The sequence below is a fragment of the Diorhabda sublineata genome, chromosome 7, assembly GCF_026230105.1.
Source record: "Diorhabda sublineata isolate icDioSubl1.1 chromosome 7, icDioSubl1.1, whole genome shotgun sequence".
Lineage (NCBI taxonomy): Eukaryota > Metazoa > Arthropoda > Insecta > Coleoptera > Chrysomelidae > Diorhabda > Diorhabda sublineata.
The window spans coordinates 1,879,791-1,900,583 of NC_079480.1; the positions used below are offsets into that span (position 1 = coordinate 1,879,791).

Sequence of the window (20,793 nt, forward strand, 5' to 3'; positions counted from 1 at the left end):
ATTTGTTATTGAATATGCCAATGATTGTCAATCAATGACTTGGTGCTTTTAACAGTATAAATTATAATAAAAGTAAATGTAAATAAATCTTATAAGATTAATTTATTTAATGATATTCTTTGTTCGTTTGATTATTTACCAAAAATTTCGTGAAAATTTCTGTTTCTTCTTTTTTACATTGACTATTTTTTAAAATTGTAGCTCATTACCGTGTATTACGAGGCCAAAAATGTTTCTTGTGGCAAATAGTGTAATTGTAAAATTTTTTTAATCAATCGGTTTTGAGAAAACCAGTTTAAATTTTGTATTCGATCCTTGTGTATGATCTCTAGTCTAGAATTTTTTATCCATAGGTAAAAAGTAATCTAAGGTAAGTTAAAATATTTTACTTTCATACAGTTGCATATAATAAACAAAAACGCCTACATTTTGAAAAACGTCTGTCGGTGAGATCATTTTTATTAAAGGAATCCCTACAAATATATGAAATAATATTAAAAAAAGTTCAGAAGTAACTGATATTTGGACATGTATTATCATTGAATGCTTATAATTTTATATAAAACTGATTATTAACAATTTGTTAATAATTTTTTATTACTTCCATAAAAACTTTTTTTACTATTTACAATATGTTTATTATTAGCTCCTCTTCTCATTTTCTTAATCCTTACCTATCGTAAACCTTATCCTTAATTTACCGTATAAACCAAAAAATTACCAGCAAGAAAGTTTAGTTTAATGTTAATTTTGGCTGCATAAACCAAGCTTTATACTCAATTTTTTTTTAACTAGAATGGGTGACCAACCAATTTTTGCAATACATTTCTATAATATAGAAGGTGATACAGTAAATGAGAGGAAGAAGAATTTCTTCAAATTATTGTCCAATACACAATTTCCTAATGAACAACAACTAGAAAGCGAATTGACAAATCTCAAACCAATTACTTACCAACAAAATCTATTTTATATTGACACACTGATACATTTTAAAAGAACTAAAGAACTATTAGAAATCCTCAAACAAGGAAACGAAGTATATATAAGTAAGATTTTGAAACAAGGATGGTTAGTTGGATCGGCTTTTGACAATATGGATATTGTAAAGTTTGTATATGAATTTTTACCTTGTTTATCATTCTCTATGAGGAAAAAGTTACTAAACAAGATTTCAAAATGTTGGCCAGAGGAAAAGATGGATGTTTTGTTTGATGCTGTTAATAAAAAGTAAGTTTTATTTAGAATATATTGAAACTAAACTTAAAACATGAATTATAAATGCCTTCAACACTTTCTCAAGAATAATGCAATTTTTATTCTTAACTATGTATTATACTCTAATTTCTGAGTTTATTGTGTTAGTTTTGATATGTTAATAGTAGAATGTGTATAGATACTGAACACCAACACTACATAACTATTATAACATTGAAAGACCAAAGATAAACAGTTTACCTTTGGTAGTTGGGTGGAAATTGTACATGTCTCCTAAACAGGAGGTTTCTGATCTGTATAATGTGTTTCAAGTCTACACATTTCTTTTCTTTTGCCCCACGTCTCTTCTTTTTGTTTTTTCTGTCATTATTGTAATTATTTCCTATCCTTGATGTTGATGATGATCCTTATTTCGTTCAATCTTTTGGATTATTGTTAGCATGTAAAATATCCTTAATTAGGGTGGATTACTCCCCTTGTTCTAGAGCTCTGGTATTTTCTCTAATTTGGTTTCTCCAGGTATTTCTTGGTCTGCCTCTTGGACATATAGTTTGATTATTTGAAGTTAATAAATGGGTTTTTCGATACGTTTTTTTTATTTTAATCGAGTTAATAGGTGATTAGAATCTATCAAAATTCTTGTGGGTACTTTTCTAACCAATTTGGATTCATCGAAGTTGAATTTTTATATGTATAATACCTAATTGTTATTGATGTAGTGTATTACTCGTTATAAATATTATTAACAGTTCTATAATTCTACTTTTCTAGATATGGCTATGCAGTATCTACTGCTATTCTACACAAATGTTCTGTATCCAAAATAAAGTCTGAATTAGAAGAAAACGAAATTCTATTTCGTCCAAATCAAGTATTGAACATATACAAGAAAAGTGAAGAGCTTTTTGAATTCTATTTGATGCACTTTAATAAAATTACTCATACAATATACGAAGAAGACAAAGTTATTCATAAAGTTGCTTGCAAGAATCCAGAACTGCTCCTTTCACTTGAGAAAAAAGGTCAAATAAAACTTTTTAAAATCGGTAGAAGAACAAGCAAAAATATGGTAACAATAGCAAAAGACGATATACCTAAAGATAGTGAAAGATATTTGAAATTTTTGAATAAATCCGTCTTAATAAAAAAACTCGGCAACAATTTTCTACCCATATACAAACAATTGTTTCCTAGAAATTTTTTACAACTAAATGCATATTGTTCCAGCGTCAGATTATTACAGTATTACCCAAAAAATGCCAGATGGAATTTATTCCAAAAAACCTGCAATGAAATATTCCCCAACAAATCCTTGTACGATATTGTATTAAAATTTCGTTCATTACAAACTCTAAATCCCCCGAAAGAAATTACTTTAAAATGGGCTGAGGCTCATTATGATCAACAGGAACGAAACTTCACAGAATTTTTGAAATATTACGAACCTTCCAAAGCGGTTCCCCTCATCAAAGACAAAATAAATGTTTCATCTAATATTACCGAGAGGAAATCTTTACTGTGTTTACTCATTTCTGTATGCAAGGAAAATAATGATTTAAACACCCTGGAAGAAGTTTTGAAGTACATTTGTTTTAGGTAAGCGAATATTTAATTTTTTCTTATTAAACAAGTTTAGTAATTGTATTTCAAATAATTTAAGATGGATAATAAAATCGAAATAACAGGTTACAAAATTGAGATTTAGTGAAATCATTTATTCGAGTGCACAAAAGTCTTCAGAATTGTCTGAAAATAATTTCAATAGAATTCGGTTTCAGTTGGTATTTTTCAAGAAATGTACAACTGAGTGATTAATTATATCTCCTAAATTACTTTTAATAAATCATTTGATCAGTATTCAGAATTGAAAATGAATAAGTAATTTACAGTATGTTGCAAAATATATGGATGTATTGTATAGGGTGTCATCTAGATTGTAACCGAAAAGTTCTATTGTGGTTCTTTTTTAAGCTTTGGCATTAGGTGGTGCTCATTTTTGATAGGTGATGTATTAATCCCTCTTCTTTCAGAACGTTTGAGTTGTGAGATGGCTCTAGCTGTCCACAAGCTTTTATTCGCTTCCAAGTGTGGTGATCTGAAGTTCTAGAGACTCTCGCATTTTGAGAGGCTTCCTCATGTACATAGCAGAATCTGCAGGTTGCATCTTCCACTAAACCTACGTCTTTACATGTCTGTTGAAGCGGTAATGTCTCGAAAAGCGTCCTGTTGATATTCACACATGCAATCGAAATTTTTAGGTTATAGATGACTGATTATTTATCTACTTCCTCTTCTAGTATGTTCTCTATTGTCTTGTAGTCAGTTCCGTAGAAGGATTCAGGTCCTATAAGGGGTTTAGTTTAGCATCTACTTTAGCAATTTCTGGAATTCATTGGAGGTATTGAAATAGATAGGGGAAGACCTAACCTAACAAACTGAATAAAATATTGAAGCAATTATTGTATCGTTATTTCTTACATTTGTTTCGTTTTTCTATCATTTTGAAAATATTAAAAATGTGCGATTTTCACTAACATTGAATGATATTAAACAGGTTAACCAATTTTTGACAAAAACTTCAATAATAACAATTTTTTATCAAATTAAACTAGAAATGTCATTTGTATTAATAGATTTGAAATAAGAATGCCAATTATTAGTTACAATAACCATAGACAATGAAGAATGACAGTTTTTTACCAAATTAAGCTCAAATAAACTAATTTTTGACCAAATCAAAGTTAAAATAGACAATTTTTAACCAGATTAAATTGGAAATTCCAATTTTATTAGATTTACATAAGAATGCATTATGGTTGCATTAACCATAGACAAAACAATTGTGATAGAAGTAAAGACTGACAATTTTTGACTAAATTAGGCTTGAATAAGTTAATATTTGACCAAATCAAAGTTAGAATAAACAATTTGTTACCAGATTAAACTAGAAATGCCAATTTTATTAATAGATGTAACATAGGAACACCAATTTTTTGATACATTAACCAAGTTAAGCTCAAATAACCTCATTTTTGACCAAATAAAAGTTAAAATGGATAATATTTTACCTAATTGAACTAGAAATGCCAATTTTATCAGTAGATTAACATAGGAATGATACTTTTCTGTTACACTAACCACAACCAAACCAACTTTTGATGATATAAATGAAGAATAATAATTTTTGACAAAATTAAGCTCAAATAAACTAATTTTTGACCAATTTAACTCGGAAGGGCCAATTTTATTGATAGATTTAACACAAGAATACCAATTTTTAGTTAAATGAACCATAGACAAACCAATTTTTGATCAAATAAATGAAGAATAATAATTTTTGATCAAATTAAGCTCAAATAAACTAATTTTTGACCAATTTAACTCGGAAGGGCCAATTTTATTGATAGATTTAACATAAGAATGCCAATTTTTAGTTAAATGAACCATAGACAAACCAATTTTTGATTAAATAAATGAAGAATAATAATTTTTGATCAAATTAAGCTCAAATAAACTAATTTTTGACCAATTTAACTCGGAAGGGCCAATTTTATTGATAGATTTAACACAAGAATACCAATTTTTAGTTAAATGAACCATAGACAAACCAATTTTTGATCAAATAAATGAAGAATAATAATTTTTGATCAAATTAAGCTCAAATAAACTAATTTTTGACCAATTTAACTCGGAAGGGCCAATTTTATTGATAGATTTAACATAAGAATGCCAATTTTTAGTTAAATGAACCATAGACAAACCAATTTTTGATTAAATAAATGAAGAATAATAATTTTTGATCAAATTAAGCTCAAATAAACTAATTTTTGACCAATTTAACTCGGAAGGGCCAATTTTATTGATAGATTTAACACAAGAATACCAATTTTTAGTTAAATGAACCATAGACAAACCAATTTTTGATTAAATAAATGAAGAATAATAATTTTTGATCAAATTAAGCTCAAATAAACTAATTTTTGACCAATTTAACTCGGAAGGGCCAATTTTATTGATAGATTTAACATAAGAATGCCAATTTTTAGTTAAATGAACCATAGACAAACCAATTTTTGATTAAATAAATGAAGAATAATAATTTTTGATCAAATTAAGCTCAAATAAACTAATTTTTGACCAATTTAACTCGGAAGGGCCAATTTCATTGATAGATTTAACACAAGAATACCAATTTTTAGTTAAATGAAGCATAGACAAACCAATTTTTGATGATATAAATGAAGAATAATAATTTTTGATCAAATTAAGCTCAAATAAACTAATTTTTGACCAATTTAACTTGGAAGTGCCAATTTTATAAATAGATTTAACATAAGAATGCCAATTTTTAGTTAAATGAACCATAGACAAACCAATTTTTGATCAAATAAATGAAGAATAATAATTTTTGATCAAATTAAGCTCAAATAAACTAATTTTTGACCAATTTAACTCGGAAGGGCCAATTTTATTGATAGATTTAACACAAGAATACCAATTTTTAGTTAAATGAAGCATAGACAAACCAATTTTTGATGATATAAATGAAGAATAATAATTTTTGATCAAATTAAGCTCAAATAAACTAATTTTTGACCAATTTAACTTGGAAGTGCCAATTTTATAAATAGATTTAACATAAGAATGCCAATTTTTAGTTAAATGAACCATAGACAAACCAATTTTTGATCAAATAAATGAAGAATAATAATTTTTGACAAAATTAAGCTCAAATAAACTAATTTTTGACCAATTTAACTCGGAAGGGCCAATTTTATTGATAGATTTAACACAAGAATACCAATTTTTAGTTAAATGAACCATAGACAAACCAATTTTTGATCAAATAAATGAAGAATAATAATTTTTGATCAAATTAAGCTCAAATAAACTAATTTTTGACCAATTTAACTCGGAAGGGCCAATTTTATTGATAGATTTAACATAAGAATGCCAATTTTTAGTTAAATGAACCATAGACAAACCAATTTTTGATTAAATAAATGAAGAATAATAATTTTTGATCAAATTAAGCTCAAATAAACTAATTTTTGACCAATTTAACTCGGAAGGGCCAATTTCATTGATAGATTTAACACAAGAATACCAATTTTTAGTTAAATGAACCATAGACAAACCAATTTTTGATCAAATAAATGAAGAATAATAATTTTTGATCAAATTAAGCTCAAATAAACTAATTTTTGACCAATTTAACTCGGAAGGGCCAATTTTATTGATAGATTTAACATAAGAATGTCAATTTTTAGTTAAATGAACCATAGACAAACCAATTTTTGATTAAATAAATGAAGAATAATAATTTTTGATCAAATTAAGCTCAAATAAACTAATTTTTGACCAATTTAACTCGGAAGGGCCAATTTCATTGATAGATTTAACACAAGAATACCAATTTTTAGTTAAATGAAGCATAGACAAACCAATTTTTGATCAAATAAATGAAGAATAATAATTTTTGACAAAATTAAGCTCAAATAAACTAATTTTTGACCAATTTAACTCGGAAGGGCCAATTTTATTGATAGATTTAACATAAGAATGCCAATTTTTAGTTAAATGAACCATAGACAAACCAATTTTTGATTAAATAAATGAAGAATAATAATTTTTGATCAAATTAAGCTCAAATAAACTAATTTTTGACCAATTTAACTCGGAAGGGCCAATTTCATTGATAGATTTAACACAAGAATACCAATTTTTAGTTAAATGAAGCATAGACAAACCAATTTTTGATCAAATAAATGAAGAATAATAATTTTTGACAAAATTAAGCTCAAATAAACTAATTTTTGACCAATTTAACTCGGAAGGGCCAATTTTATTGATAGATTTAACATAAGAATGCCAATTTTTAGTTAAATGAACCATAGACAAACCAATTTTTGATTAAATAAATGAAGAATAATAATTTTTGATCAAATTAAGCTCAAATAAACTAATTTTTGACCAATTTAACTCGGAAGGGCCAATTTCATTGATAGATTTAACACAAGAATACCAATTTTTAGTTAAATGAAGCATAGACAAACCAATTTTTGATCAAATAAATGAAGAATAATAATTTTTGACAAAATTAAGCTCAAATAAACTAATTTTTGACCAATTTAACTCGGAAGGGCCAATTTTATTGATAGATTTAACATAAGAATGCCAATTTTTAGTTAAATGAACCATAGACAAACCAATTTTTGATTAAATAAATGAAGAATAATAATTTTTGATCAAATTAAGCTCAAATAAACTAATTTTTGACCAATTTAACTCGGAAGGGCCAATTTCATTGATAGATTTAACACAAGAATACCAATTTTTAGTTAAATGAAGCATAGACAAACCAATTTTTGATTAAATAAATGAAGAATAATAATTTTTGATCAAATTAAGCTCAAATAAACTAATTTTTGACCAATTTAACTTGGAAGTGCCAATTTTATAAATAGATTTAACATAAGAATGCCAATTTTTAGTTAAATGAACCATAGACAAACCAATTTTTGATTAAATAAATGAAGAATAATAATTTTTGATCAAATTAAGCTCAAATAAACTAATTTTTGACCAATTTAACTCGGAAGGGCCAATTTTATTGATAGATTTAACACAAGAATGCCAATTTTTATTTAAATGAAATAAAGGCAAGCCAATTTTTGCTAGAAAAGAAAATTGATGAAAAAATTATACTCAAATAAATAAATTATTGTCTAAAGGAAAGTTAGAAAATTCCAATTTTTGACCAGGTCAATCTTTTACCAAATTTATTTCAGAAAAGCAGTTTTCCCACAAATTGTTCAGTCAACCTAAATCCAAGCTAATCTTGATAAAGCGATTTTTAAAACAAATTAAACCCAGAAAATCCAATTTTTGACAGTGTGTTCTGAACACAGCAGACCTGAAAAGGAAAATAGTGGAGAGGATTAAATTTATTTCCCTATAACTTCCAAATGAACCAAAACAGCAATATGTTGATAATTCATCGAGGCTGTTTAATCACATAAATTATTTTGTTTGCCCCCCTTAGGGGCTCTACGGTACAGTAATAAAGTATCAGAAAACGAAAAAAAATCATGGGGGATGTTCAATTGTATAGATTATTTTGTTTTCCCTCACAGGGGGGTTACTGTTGCACCTCCAAATGAAAATATCATCAAACATGAGAAAATATATGGTGGAAAAGTGTTAAAATAATTGTTTAAGTTCACAGTTTCACCGTCTACAATTTTTAATGTTTCGTTTGTTTTTTTTAGGCACCGTAACGAAGACAGTTTCATTAGATGCGATTTGTTATCCAAGCTGTCGAATGATTTCGATCTAGGCGACTTCAACGAAAACCATTGGAAATATATAGATGAACAAATCAAAATTTTGAAAATCACGAAGGATTTCCACTTATACAATTTCAGAAATTTAGTAGAGAAACATTTAGAATTTCTATTTAAAACCGGCAAAAATTACAAAATTGTACTGAGCGAATTCATGAACGACATAGTGGATCAAAAAGATTTCAAATTAATGGATCTCGACGATTTATCTTTGGTTAAACGGATTTACATCGAAATGGCAAAACTCATTCCGGAAGTATTCAAGGACTCGCCGACATATCGATCAATACAAACAAAATTTCTAACCATGTTTATAAAATTCAGCATAAAGAAACCGGATTACTGTCTAAACCTAAGAGATTTCCCGGAATTAATATCCCTTACACAATCCAGTTTCGCTAAAAACGAAAACTTCGATAGAGACGATAAAGATATAATAGAAAAAGTAATCGATTATAACCTAAAATTCCCTTCGACGGCCATCCCTCACGGTGCCAATAACATCATAACCATAATACAACAAGTGGTAAAAGAAGAAGAATCCCTATCGCGATTCGAATATACTCTAACATCGGTTTTAACCAAAAAAGAACGAGGCGTTTTCGGAAACGAAATATTCAACACTTATTTTGATAAACTCGTCGAAACGTACCCGATACGTGGTATAATTAAATGGTACATGAGAAACGAACCGAGAACTTTATCGCCCTATATCTCACAAATCATTAAAACCGCTTTGGACACATCGGAATTATTAGATTATAAACTAATCAAACAATATTCCCATTTAGGGTTCGATAGAAAAGTAATTGAAATATTTATGGAAAAAATAACCGACGGAAGGGATTTATTCGATCCGCTGTGCGTTTTATTACCGACAGAAGATTATGTGAATTTGATTAACGAAAGGTATTTACCCAAAAAAGATAAAATCGACGTTAACGATAAAGAAATGAAAGAACTATTCAACATACAGTGTAAAATACTTAAAACAATGACGAAGGTGACTGAACCTTATAAATTACTACCAGCAGTAATGAAATATTGCAAGGGGGATTTTCTGCAACCCGCCCTTCGTGCGCTGTACAGCGTTTTTTATAGATCACCCGAAAAAATGTTGTATTCCTACGCTCAACTGTTATCCAAACAGGCGGTATCCGCTAGAAAACACGCCATATTTCTAAGTTGCGCCGTATTGGATAAAGAACACACTTTAAATATGCTGGAAAATACAATTGAAAATAACGTTTCCAGTCGCAAACACCAGTTTTCCGCTACGTTGAAATACTTCTTGAAAAACCCTTCCGAAGATTTACTCGATAGAGTTATAAACAGTTTTGATAACATCGATAAAAACGATAGGGAAACGTTGGATATGTTGAAGGACTTCGTTGTGCCCACAAAGTTTCGATCCAAATACATCGAATCCTGTTGGGAGTTCTTTAAAGGGTTAGAAGCTAAGGGGGTGAAGAATAAGGATTATTTGGAAAGTTTGTTGAAGAAAATGCACGAAGAGGAGCTACTCGAATCTCTATCGAGTGAATTTTTAATTGATAATATTAAACGAGAGTTTCCCGTCGTTGAAAATCGTTTATCTAATCTAGATTCGTTTGTAATGAGGGTGTTAAGATATAGAGTTTCGGGGAGAAATGAATATTTCGGTGCAGTGTTTGATTTGTTATCGAAATTACCGAAAAAAATCGCGAATAATTTTTTCTCGGCGTTTTTCAAAGAAGCCGATGAAACCGTCGATGACGCTTTCCTTCAAATTTTCCTTTCCTATTGGGAAAAAACTTTTGATATAATCGACTCGTTCGATAATACTGTATGTTTGAAGTTAATTATATCCAAGCGTCAAGGTTTGGAAGCTTGGGTTAGTTTTATCGTTAATTACTTGGAGCAACTTATCGATCAGTTCGGTTATTTCGCTTACAATCACTTTAAAGAACAATTCGATTTGGTTTTGTCGTCGTCGATGAACGAAATTGAAAAATATGCGGTTTATTTGAAAATTCTCCGATGTAAACTCACCGCCACTAATTGCGTATTAGTTTTGGAATTTATTCGTCACATCGACGAGGTCGAAGAAGAAGAATTGTGGAAAAGTTATAAAGAAATCAGAAGTATTTTGGAAAAAGTTGACATTCCCATTGTTCGTGTCAATTACAGCAATTTTATTTCAGATCAAGTCGTATAGAAGGAAGAGTTTATCTTCTTCGGCAGCTATTTCTCTACCACGAGATCTCCCTCATCTATTTTTTTATATAATCGAGTTAATTTTAGTTTACGGCTACCAAAAGCAGGTACGATCCTTTTGAGGCCAACTAATTTTATTTTTGTTTTAAATTAAAACTTTTTGTCTGGACATTGAGAATGATTTAGTATACAATAATATCATAATAATTATCAACTCTGTACTGTAACTCATTTTTATATTTTTTACATGAATTTGTAGTTTATTTCCCGTGGAACAATTTTTTCCATTGATAAATTGTAGAATGCAATTTTGTTTTATTTTGAAATGCTTATGATTTGGGTCAAAATTGAATTGATCTTATTACCCTATATACAAATTTAAACACTTAAACTTAAATTCCCAGGATTTCCAATCATTATTTCCTCAAGTCCTTCAACTATACGAGGTCATTCTTCATACACTTCACTTTTCAGGAATCCCCACAATAAAAAAAAACTTAATCTGAGGTCGGATCATCATCATCACATATCATTGGCAATAGTCCTGTTCACTCGGGCTGTGGCTCCGTTTTATTGGAAAAAGGTTTGGACGAATGATCTTAACATTTTCGAATCGGCGTTCACAGTAATTTTCGAAATAAAGTGGGCCTACGATTCCCCATGAAAACATGGCACCTAACCCCCTAACCTAATCATGTAGAAATTATGTGCAATGTAACTGAAAACTTGCTTCCGGGAAAGTCGAGAAAAATGTACAAGTCATACACGGGGAATGTTCTTGCACATTTCTCGGGTAATTTTTGTACGTTTTTCGGGAAAGACAAACAGATGTCAGTGAAAATCATCAACGTTATAGTCCCATTATTAAATTTTGAAAATTATACATTTAAATGTAAGTATATTTCAATGTAGTCGTAGATAAAATATTGTATGATATTTAAACATAGTGGAAATGCACTAAGCCAGCACCGAGCGCCAACTTTGAACACAAACTGTAGAGTTGAGGTTGTGTAATTTCGATTTACATTTGTGTTTAAGAAGACTATAAAAAGGCCCAAGAAAGTAAGGTTAGGTTAGTAAGAGGTGCTTCTATAACATTCATATTCACCTATGTTTGCTCTAATTGGTTCTTGTGTGCCATAAGCGTTTAGTTCATGAGTTTCAGTTGGGCAGCAAATCATATGAACTCTCTGTTTACAACGTTGCCATCCCGTCTCTATATTGTAATGTCTTTGACAGTTATATAATCATAGTGTTGATAAAATGAGATATTTTTCATTCCAAATTTGATATTAAACGAGTTGTTTGTAATTAAGTTGATGATACATCGGGCATATTAACCAAAATTGTTGATATTACTTTCTCAAGTATCTTTCAGCGAGCCGAATATTATTATATCAAATCTGGCAAAAAATTGATATTTGAAGATAGTGGAAAATAAACTCTAAAGACAGAAACTTCTTTATTGTGATTTAAATGTTTGTTTACACTTTATTCGAATAAAATATTAAATAGTTTGAATAAAATTTTTTTATTACATATAAGAGACAATTGGTATATACACTATTTCTAGCTACAGATACACAATATTGTAACCATAGACAAACAATACTAGATCGCGCATTTGATGAAATTCGTATTCCAATATTAGAACGAGATACAAAGAAAGTAGTTATCTCTATCAAAGTGTTTCTTCTTGTATCTTACTACCCTAGACCTGATGTTTATTTTTTCTTTGTACACCTTATGAATTGCACAGTCTAGTATCACCATATCTATGGTTGTTACAAAGTTAGATAAGTTATTCTTCTTTTTTCTGTAACTTGACCTTTGCCAGCACGACTACTCAGTCATCCCACATCCTGGAACCAAAAATTATAAAGATTATAACGAAGCTAGATGTATTATTCTTCTTTTTTTGGTAACTTGGCCTTTGTCGATACGGCTACTTAAACATCATATATTCTGTAAGTAAAAGTTATATACTTCATTATAACAAAGTTATATTTGTTATTCTTCTTTTTTCGTTAACTTGGCCTTTGTCGATACGACTACTTAGGTAGCACATATTTTGGAACTAAAGTTATAAACTTGAGTTCTGGGGTAAATCCCTGGTATGCTTACTTCGAAGAGGTTGAATTTTGACCAATATTATGAATCTTCATATGTCTTTTCAAATCTTGTCGTAACCTAAACGGTCTTTTACATATCGCACAACTAAACTGTCTTTCTCCTGTATGTATGAACGTGTGTTTTTTAAGTTCTCCATTTCTTCTAAACTTTTTATCGCAAATATTACACGAATATGGAAAAATATCCCGATGAAATAGTTTGTGGACGTAAAGAGAAGAAGATTGCCTGAAAGATTTCCCACACGTGTCGCACATGTACGGCCTATTATTCGTATGTGTATTTAAATGCTCGTCTCTTGTAGTTTTACTGGTAAAAGTTTGATCACAATATTCACAAGAATATTTTATTCCGTAATGTAATTGATCTAGATGACGTTTTAAGTGAGCGCTTCTATGGTATTTCTTGCCGCAAATGTGGCAACAGTGTAATTTGTTATTTACGTGAATGTTATAATGGGTTATGAATACAGAGGATGTGCTAAACTTATTTTGGCAAATATTACATTGGTAATATGTTTCGTCTGGTTCGGTTATTTTACATTTATTTGCCATTTCTAAGTTCTTACATCTCACCGAAGGTTCTATAGAAGCTGAAAAAAAAAAAAAAATTTTGAGTAACGTGATTTGAAACGTCGGCCATATTGTCGTGGCGGACAATCTTGTTAAATTTCAGTTGTACTAAATTTACTTTTATTAAAGATTCTTACTTTGAGGGTGCTTCCTTTTAATATGTCTCTGCATATCAAACTTTCTTGTAAAAGATTTATTGCACTCTGTACATGCAAAAATATCAATTTTTTTCCGATCAACTGGTGCTGGACGCTTCATTTTATGAACTTCCAACATATGGTTTTTTAATTTTGATTTAGTATTGAAACTTAATGTACACAATATACAGCTTTTTGAAGATAAATCCACTGCGTCTTTATAATCCAAGTTTCGTGTTGGAGAATTTAATTTTTCGCATATATCTTCTTCCGACTCTGATTTATCAGATTCTTTAATATCATTATTTTGTTCTAACGTAGTTCTGTAAAGAATATGCAATTTATCAAAGTATAACTGTTTTCTAAACCAATTCTATACAAATCAAAAAAATAGTTTTAATGTCATGTGCCATAAATTTCCAAATTATTATAATTTATTGCATTCATTTAACAAGTTTGTAACAAAATATTGTTGAAAGAATTGAAATTAACTGTATTGTATAAATTTATTAAAACAATAATGACTGGTCGTTAAAAGCTATGGATAATAACCTTTGACCAACTGAACATTTTTTAAAATTGAAAAATCGTACTTTTTCTTTAAATCTTCCTCTACAAATTAGTATACTTCGATATTAGTGCAGTTGCAATTATGACCTCAGACTAAAGAGACTGTTATTCTTCCTTATTTCATCAAGTTTTCTTTAGCACTACCATGAAAAGATAACATAATTCAACGCTTTTATAGTTGTTTTTCTATCTGAATTAAATGTCATATTTTTGATAAATTCTTCAATCTCAACTATAATGAAGTAAAATTAATATTCTGCCATTTAAATTAACATTATATTACAATTATATAAATATTTTAACTAGCATTGTGATTTAACTTATTATGATTTTTTAAATATCGTTTTTGCCTAAATTTTAGTCCACATAATTCACAAGAAAAAGGTTTATCATCAGAATGTATCAATTTATGTCTTTTCAATTCATATTTTATCCTAAATCTTCTACCACAAACGTCACAAGTATATGGTTTTTCTCCAGTATGTTTAGTAATGTGAACCAACATCGGTGGTCTTGTTCTGAATGCCTGATGGCAATAAGAACACTTAAATGGAAATACATTTTGATGTGAGCGATTGTGGACATACAAGGAAGCTTTTTGTTTAAAAGCTTTGCCACAAGTATCACAAACATACGGTCGTTCGTTAGTATGTATTCGTCTGTGCTCATCAGCATTTCTTTTATTGGCAAATTTTCTTCCGCAAATATCACAAGGAAAGTTCTTGATACCCTCGTGGGTTTCTTTGAGGTGGCGTACTAAACCTTGAGATACTCTGAAACATTTACCACACAGATGGCAAGCGTGAGGGCGTTCTCCTGTGTGTATCCTGATATGCCAGATATATGTATAAGGAGAATACAAACATCTCCCGCACTCTTTGCAATTATAATACACTCTACCGTCTACTACTATTTTAGCCTCATTAATCAACTCTTGATCCAATTTAATATTTTTCTTTTTCTCTTTTTTAACATTCGTTTTACTTCCAGTATCTTCTGATGGAAGAGTTCGTTGATTAGGATGATTCTGTAAAATATGGTTTTGCATATCTTCTTCAGATATAAATAAGATTTGGCAAGTTTGACAACCATAGCACACATCTTCAACTTCTCTTTTGAGCGTAGAATCATCTTCTGTTTCAATTTTTTCTGAAGATAAGTCCTCACTATCATCCAATTCTTCCTTGTTGGATGGCTCGTACATAGTTTGAAGTGGAAGTTGAATGGCCATATATTCACCCATATTCTCATCATAATCAGATATTTCTGTCTTTTCTATCAAAGCTGAATCACTGTTGTACTTTTCATTCAGTACTTGTAGATTTGAACCTCCCTTATTTTCTTTCCTATGAAAAAAAGCATGTTAGCAAAGGGTGGGGAGATAGCATAGTAACTATTTATTTGGTTGTACTTTTCCAATTAAGTTTCACTATTTGTCGAAATATATTGTAAATATATAGATTGTTGAAAAATGTCAATGAATAAAATTGCTATATTTCGAAGAAGAAAAATGGATAAAACTATTATTTTGATCACATTAAGGCAAATTTTTGTTTGTGCCACTTTAATATGTTTAACATATTCAATCAAAGAAGAAACATTTTTCATTTGAAAGTTTTTTCTAACAGGATAACATTAAATCTGGCAATGTTTAGATTTTTTAGAGCCACATAGCATCATTACATTCTAATTGTATCATTCATTAAAAATATGTGCCCATAATATATTCCTATAATCATAACTAATACTACACAGAAGCAATATTTTATCCATGAATGTTGAAATTTAATTCTACATCAGTTGGAAATGATAATAAATAGACAACACAAATAGAAAAAGTGTACATACTTGGTTTGTTGCAAGTCATTTTCTTTTTGTTTTTCTGTGACAAATTGATAGCTTCTCAATCTTCGGTCAGCTTCTATACTGGTTAAAAATAATTCATGCCATGCTAATACTGTAGAAGCACATTGCCAACAACATTGAAGTGGTAATTCGTCTGTTTTGTCTACTTTAACGGGAAGATATGAATTCATTTTATAACTTAAATTATTAACTTCCCCATCATCAGAATAAATTCCAATCAATTTATCTTGTTGATTTGCACAAATTCTACAAATTTCTGTTATACTGACAATCTCGGTTATTTCAACCGTTGGTACTTGTACTAGAATGTTCTGTTTGCCTTCCATTTCCAAAATTGTTTCTGAATAAATGGTAAAAATATTCTCTCCTTCAAATTCAAATTGATGTAAAAATTTTATAGTGTGAATTTGGTCTTGAAATGTTCACTAAGTACACAACAAACAATAAAATGGCCGTTTGACATATGTATATTTTTTACATCAGTTTATGTCTATCAATCAGTAGGTGTATCTTTACATCTTGTAGCAAAGAAGAATCCGAATTTTGGATTAGAAGAAAAGAAGACGAATATGTAGGAATAACCACAGATCACTAGTATACAGATAATTCACAGAAATGCTTTTGTTCCGAGTACATTAGCACTAACAACGGAGTAAACCTTAACTACCAATTTGACATGAATTACAATAATTTTTCTGAATATTATTAATTGTACGTAATTTTCCGGTAATAGATTTTAAAATTCATCTTTTTTGCTTAAAATAGGTCTCAAAACTTAAAGTTACATATATTTGAGGTATATTATAAGAAAATCACTATCAATAAAACATGTATAATATTAATATATAATATAACAATAAATAGTATTTATTGGAAGGCACTCTCAAAGCTTCACTAAATGATTTGTCACTAGCACAGATTCCCCTTCAAGGAGCCGTTGGTGAGGAGGCCCAGAGGTCATAATATTCGTGTGCCCATGTAGTCCCTCTTCAGCTGGTTAGGAATGATATCCTAATTTGTCAAAAGGTTCAAACCAATACGCCTGATTAGCTTTTCACTGGAAACCGGTCTTTAGTAATGTTAAGTGGGGCAAGACAGGCCTGTGTACTTAATGGCTCGGTCGTCCACTATTCTGCTATGAACACAAAAATTATGAATCAACAACCAGAACGATTAGATTTAAAATGCATGAGGTTTGTATATGTCCTGCGATCTGAAAAGGTCTATTGTGACCTTCTATACCATAGCTCTTCGTGCAGGCCCAGAACATTAATTATTATTATTTTTTAAATTGCTTTGAGTGGATTTTGTATTTACAATGTTAGTCAAATGAACTACCTTAGTTAATTGATATATAAGGAGTTGTGGACTCATCAATGCACTATCAACATCAAATTATTTACTTTTGTGTAATTTCTCACAAGATTATTCATTTGGGGAAAATAACAAGTTTTAAACAAGGCAATATAAAAACTGATCAACTATTTATTTAATTTTCATTGTTCATTTTCTTCATCTACGTTTTCTTTCTTTTCACTTCTATATTGTTTACATTCTGGATATTTATCTGCCAAATGACTTCTAATTTCACCATATTCTGCTCTCAAATTTCTTCTGACTTCATTCTGGTTCCTGATCTTTTCTTGTTTTTTCAAATATAATTCATAAGATTTATAAGTTGCATAAAATGGTGGGTACTTTTTCTTTTTCAATACAACCCTTCCATCAAAACAATATTGTTTGTAATCTAATATTTCATCCTTAGGAATTTCTTCTAATTTCCTACATTCCTTTGGAGAAGCAATAATATTAGGAAAATAATTATTTTCTTTGCAAAATTCGACGAGATGTAGTTTTTTCTCTTCAGCAATTTCTTCGGGAGTTTTCTGTTTGATCAGTCCCAAAAAGAAAGCTTTCATGATTTTTCCTACATTTGTTGATCCCTCGACTTTAGCATGGAGATTTTTAATACCAACAACTTCACATATTGTTTTAATAGCTCTATGACATATTAAACCATGTCCTTCAGGTTTCTGCCAAACATAAATCTTTGTAGTACCAAACTGGGTAAAAAAGTCATGACAAACTGAAATTTGGAAAAATACTTTTGTTTACAATTTATCCATAGATGAAATAAGATAAAATTACCTGTATGATTTCGATATAACTTTATATGCATTAGTTTTTGAGCAGCTCTATTTTTTGCTTTCCTTAGAGCAGTTTTAGCTTCAGCTCCTTTTGTTAAAGCAAAACCAGCAAGACCTTTACCATTTCCAGTTACTACTAGAGCAGATTGTCGTCTCTTTCTACCAAAATTCCCTTTCATATTAAATACAGTTTTCAATTCTAATACTTTTGTATCAAAACCTTCAAACGTTTCTAAAACAATAATTGAAATTCATAAAATTAGTTTATTTTTTCCTAAATTGCCTTGATTAGGTCTCTTCTGATTAAAATTTATTTACATGTTTTAAGATCCAATTTTTAATCAGAAGAGTTCTAAAATAAAGACAATTTAGTAGAAAAACATATAAACCAGTCTAAGAAACAAACTAAAAGAATTTAAACCTGAAAATGTGGTATTATACCTTCTTCTATGGGATCCGGAGGTCCAATACTTCTTCCAGGTAGTTTAGCACCAGACCAACCTCGTTCTAAAGGACTTAATTTGGGTCTTTTAGATGTACCCATAGAGTCTCTTATTTGAATCAGTTTCTTTTCTCTCTCAGGATCCTCTGGTAATTGATGTTGTTCTACCAGCTCCTTTCCTCTAATTATAGGAGCAGAAAGACCGGGCCAAACTATATTTGCTTTCCCTACCCCTATTATTTGACCACGATTCAAGTCTTTTATTTTAGATTTAGATACATTTTTACCTCGACCTCTCTTTTTACCAGCATTACTTACAGAGGTAATCCCCTTCCATAGATCTTGTGCAGGTACTACAAGGTATATAAATTAATATCTATCTAATGGGAAACACATTTATGCTTACACTTATTGAAAAAATTTGTATTTCTTGTAAAAGTTTGTGTTACAATATGAACATCATTTTCTTTGTTAGGGTTAATTATTACGGCAGCTACTCTACATCTAAAAGCTAACGTTAATTTTTGAAATGTTCTAGTTACATTTGTTAATTGTCCTGCCATAATTTAAAAAATTAAATGTTAAAATCAGATAACCAATTCTAACCTAGCTAATCATTCTTCTTTTTTACGTGTCTCTCACAATTTCCTGGTTCAAAATCCTCTAAGATAAGGCTACATGCGATAAAATGTCATAATGGAATGATATTATAATTGACAGATCATATAGGTGTTAAATAATAACTAAAATGTCTTATGCCTTATTAAAAGTTCGAAATATATCTAAATGCAACTGGTTAGCTCTTGTATGAATTACGTAACTAATTTGAATAATATAGTTTCATTCATTTTTAGGGGTGCAATATCTCTATCGACGTCTGCAGTGAGGCAAGTAGAAGCCAACTTGAAAAATGATATCGCTCTTTTAAATCCAGAAGAAATCGAACATAAGAAAAAATTACAAGGCACTATCACTGTAGAGGGAACTGTTAGTAAACAACACTGTTGTTTTAATGTATAATTACCATTTTATTCTTTTAGACTAATATTTCTGTGATAACAGGTGTTCCCGAAGAACATGTCAAAACTCGAAGAGTTAGAATCTTTGAACCAGCTAAAAACTGTATGCAAAGTGGTACAAACAATATTGGCCACTGGCAAATAGATTTTGATAATAGAGAAAGATGGGAAAATCCTTTAATGGGATGGGCATCAACGTGAGTTTAATAAATACTATAAATTTTTAAAAAATTATGTTTACATTACTTTGCAGTGGAGATCCTCTATCTAATATGGAAGTTGATTTTTCTTCTAAAGAGGAAGCAATAGAGTATTGTGAAAAAAATGGTTGGCAATGGTTTATTCAAAAAAGTAGTTTAGAGAAAAAATTCAAACCTAAAAGTTATGGAATTAACTTTGCTTGGAATAAGCGTACCAGAGTATCAACTAAATGAATTCTGTAATTAAAACTGTTGTATCATCCAGAATGTATCAATAAAATAGTTATTTATTATTTTGATTGAAAATTATATAGGAGGTTACCAAGAGAGATGAGATCTTTGTATAATTCTTTTAATGATAGTCATTGGATTTTCCATACAATTAAGGTGATTTTAGAGGCTAAACTGAATATAGATACGATTATTTGGATAACTATGTTTAAAACAAGTTTTCCAGTCTGAAATGCAACAACAAAACAGTAGCACAGTAGCTTTTGGGAATATAAGTATGTAAAAATTCAGTAAATTGAATTTGTTATTTCTTATAATGAAATTTATTATATAAATAGAGGTGTGGGAAATGTAAATATATACATACATTACTGCAGTTCTAATAAAACTAGGGGGTCAACAGTTTCATACTTATAAGTGAAAGTGATTGAACTGATTTATGAAACAAAAGTCATAATCTAGATCTAAGAAATAAGTAGCTAAAGAAACTCCCAATTTTAAAACCCTACCTTATAAAGTTAGTTTTCATTTTCATAATCCAACAGAAGAAAACGAGTTTCCTGTTCGTCAGTCTGGAGACGCGAGACAAGCCTCTCTTAGCCATGCTTGTTCACATTTTTATTGATTTTAAATGACGATTTCTTCATAGTAATGTCTTTGTAATGAATAGTGCGGTTAGAAAGCAAAAATCTTGACCAGTTAAAATACAAGATATTCAA

At 29.5% G+C, this 20,793-nt stretch overlaps 4 protein-coding genes across 5 annotated transcripts; 2 read left to right on the forward strand and 2 right to left on the reverse strand.

Annotated features, from left to right (window-relative positions):
* Positions 1 to 34: 34 nt before the first annotated feature.
* Positions 35 to 11,068, forward strand: LOC130446483 (uncharacterized). Its single transcript, XM_056782775.1, has 4 exons — positions 35 to 370; positions 796 to 1,230; positions 1,990 to 2,814; positions 8,490 to 11,068. The coding sequence occupies exons 2-4, from the start codon at positions 797 to 799 to the stop codon at positions 10,759 to 10,761; spliced, it is 3,531 nt and encodes a 1,176-aa protein (XP_056638753.1). The 5' UTR covers positions 35 to 370; position 796; the 3' UTR covers positions 10,762 to 11,068.
* A 1,130-nt stretch (positions 11,069 to 12,198) lies between these two features.
* Positions 12,199 to 16,516, reverse strand: LOC130446486 (zinc finger protein OZF-like). Of its 2 annotated transcripts, XM_056782782.1 has the most exons (3): positions 16,018 to 16,516; positions 13,600 to 13,922; positions 12,199 to 13,482 (listed from the first exon to the last, which is right to left on the reverse strand). In XM_056782782.1, exons 1-3 carry the CDS (start codon positions 16,359 to 16,361, stop codon positions 12,881 to 12,883), a joined length of 1,269 nt encoding a protein of 422 aa, XP_056638760.1. In that variant the 5' UTR covers positions 16,362 to 16,516; the 3' UTR covers positions 12,199 to 12,880. The 2 variants fall into 2 exon arrangements, with proteins under 2 accessions (XP_056638760.1, XP_056638759.1); XM_056782781.1 differs by lacking the exons at positions 12,199 to 13,482; positions 13,600 to 13,922 and adding an exon at positions 13,978 to 15,515.
* Positions 16,487 to 19,281, reverse strand: LOC130446487 (28S ribosomal protein S5, mitochondrial). The gene is made up of 4 exons (XM_056782783.1): positions 19,031 to 19,281; positions 18,624 to 18,977; positions 18,184 to 18,414; positions 16,487 to 18,121 (listed from the first exon to the last, which is right to left on the reverse strand). The coding sequence occupies exons 1-4, from the start codon at positions 19,185 to 19,187 to the stop codon at positions 17,532 to 17,534; spliced, it is 1,332 nt and encodes a 443-aa protein (XP_056638761.1). The 5' UTR covers positions 19,188 to 19,281; the 3' UTR covers positions 16,487 to 17,531.
* LOC130446488 (NADH dehydrogenase [ubiquinone] iron-sulfur protein 4, mitochondrial) lies at positions 19,241 to 20,136 on the forward strand. The gene is made up of 4 exons (XM_056782784.1): positions 19,241 to 19,419; positions 19,479 to 19,611; positions 19,665 to 19,840; positions 19,897 to 20,136. The coding sequence occupies exons 1-4, from the start codon at positions 19,373 to 19,375 to the stop codon at positions 20,075 to 20,077; spliced, it is 537 nt and encodes a 178-aa protein (XP_056638762.1). The 5' UTR covers positions 19,241 to 19,372; the 3' UTR covers positions 20,078 to 20,136.
* Positions 20,137 to 20,793: the final 657 nt, after the last annotated feature.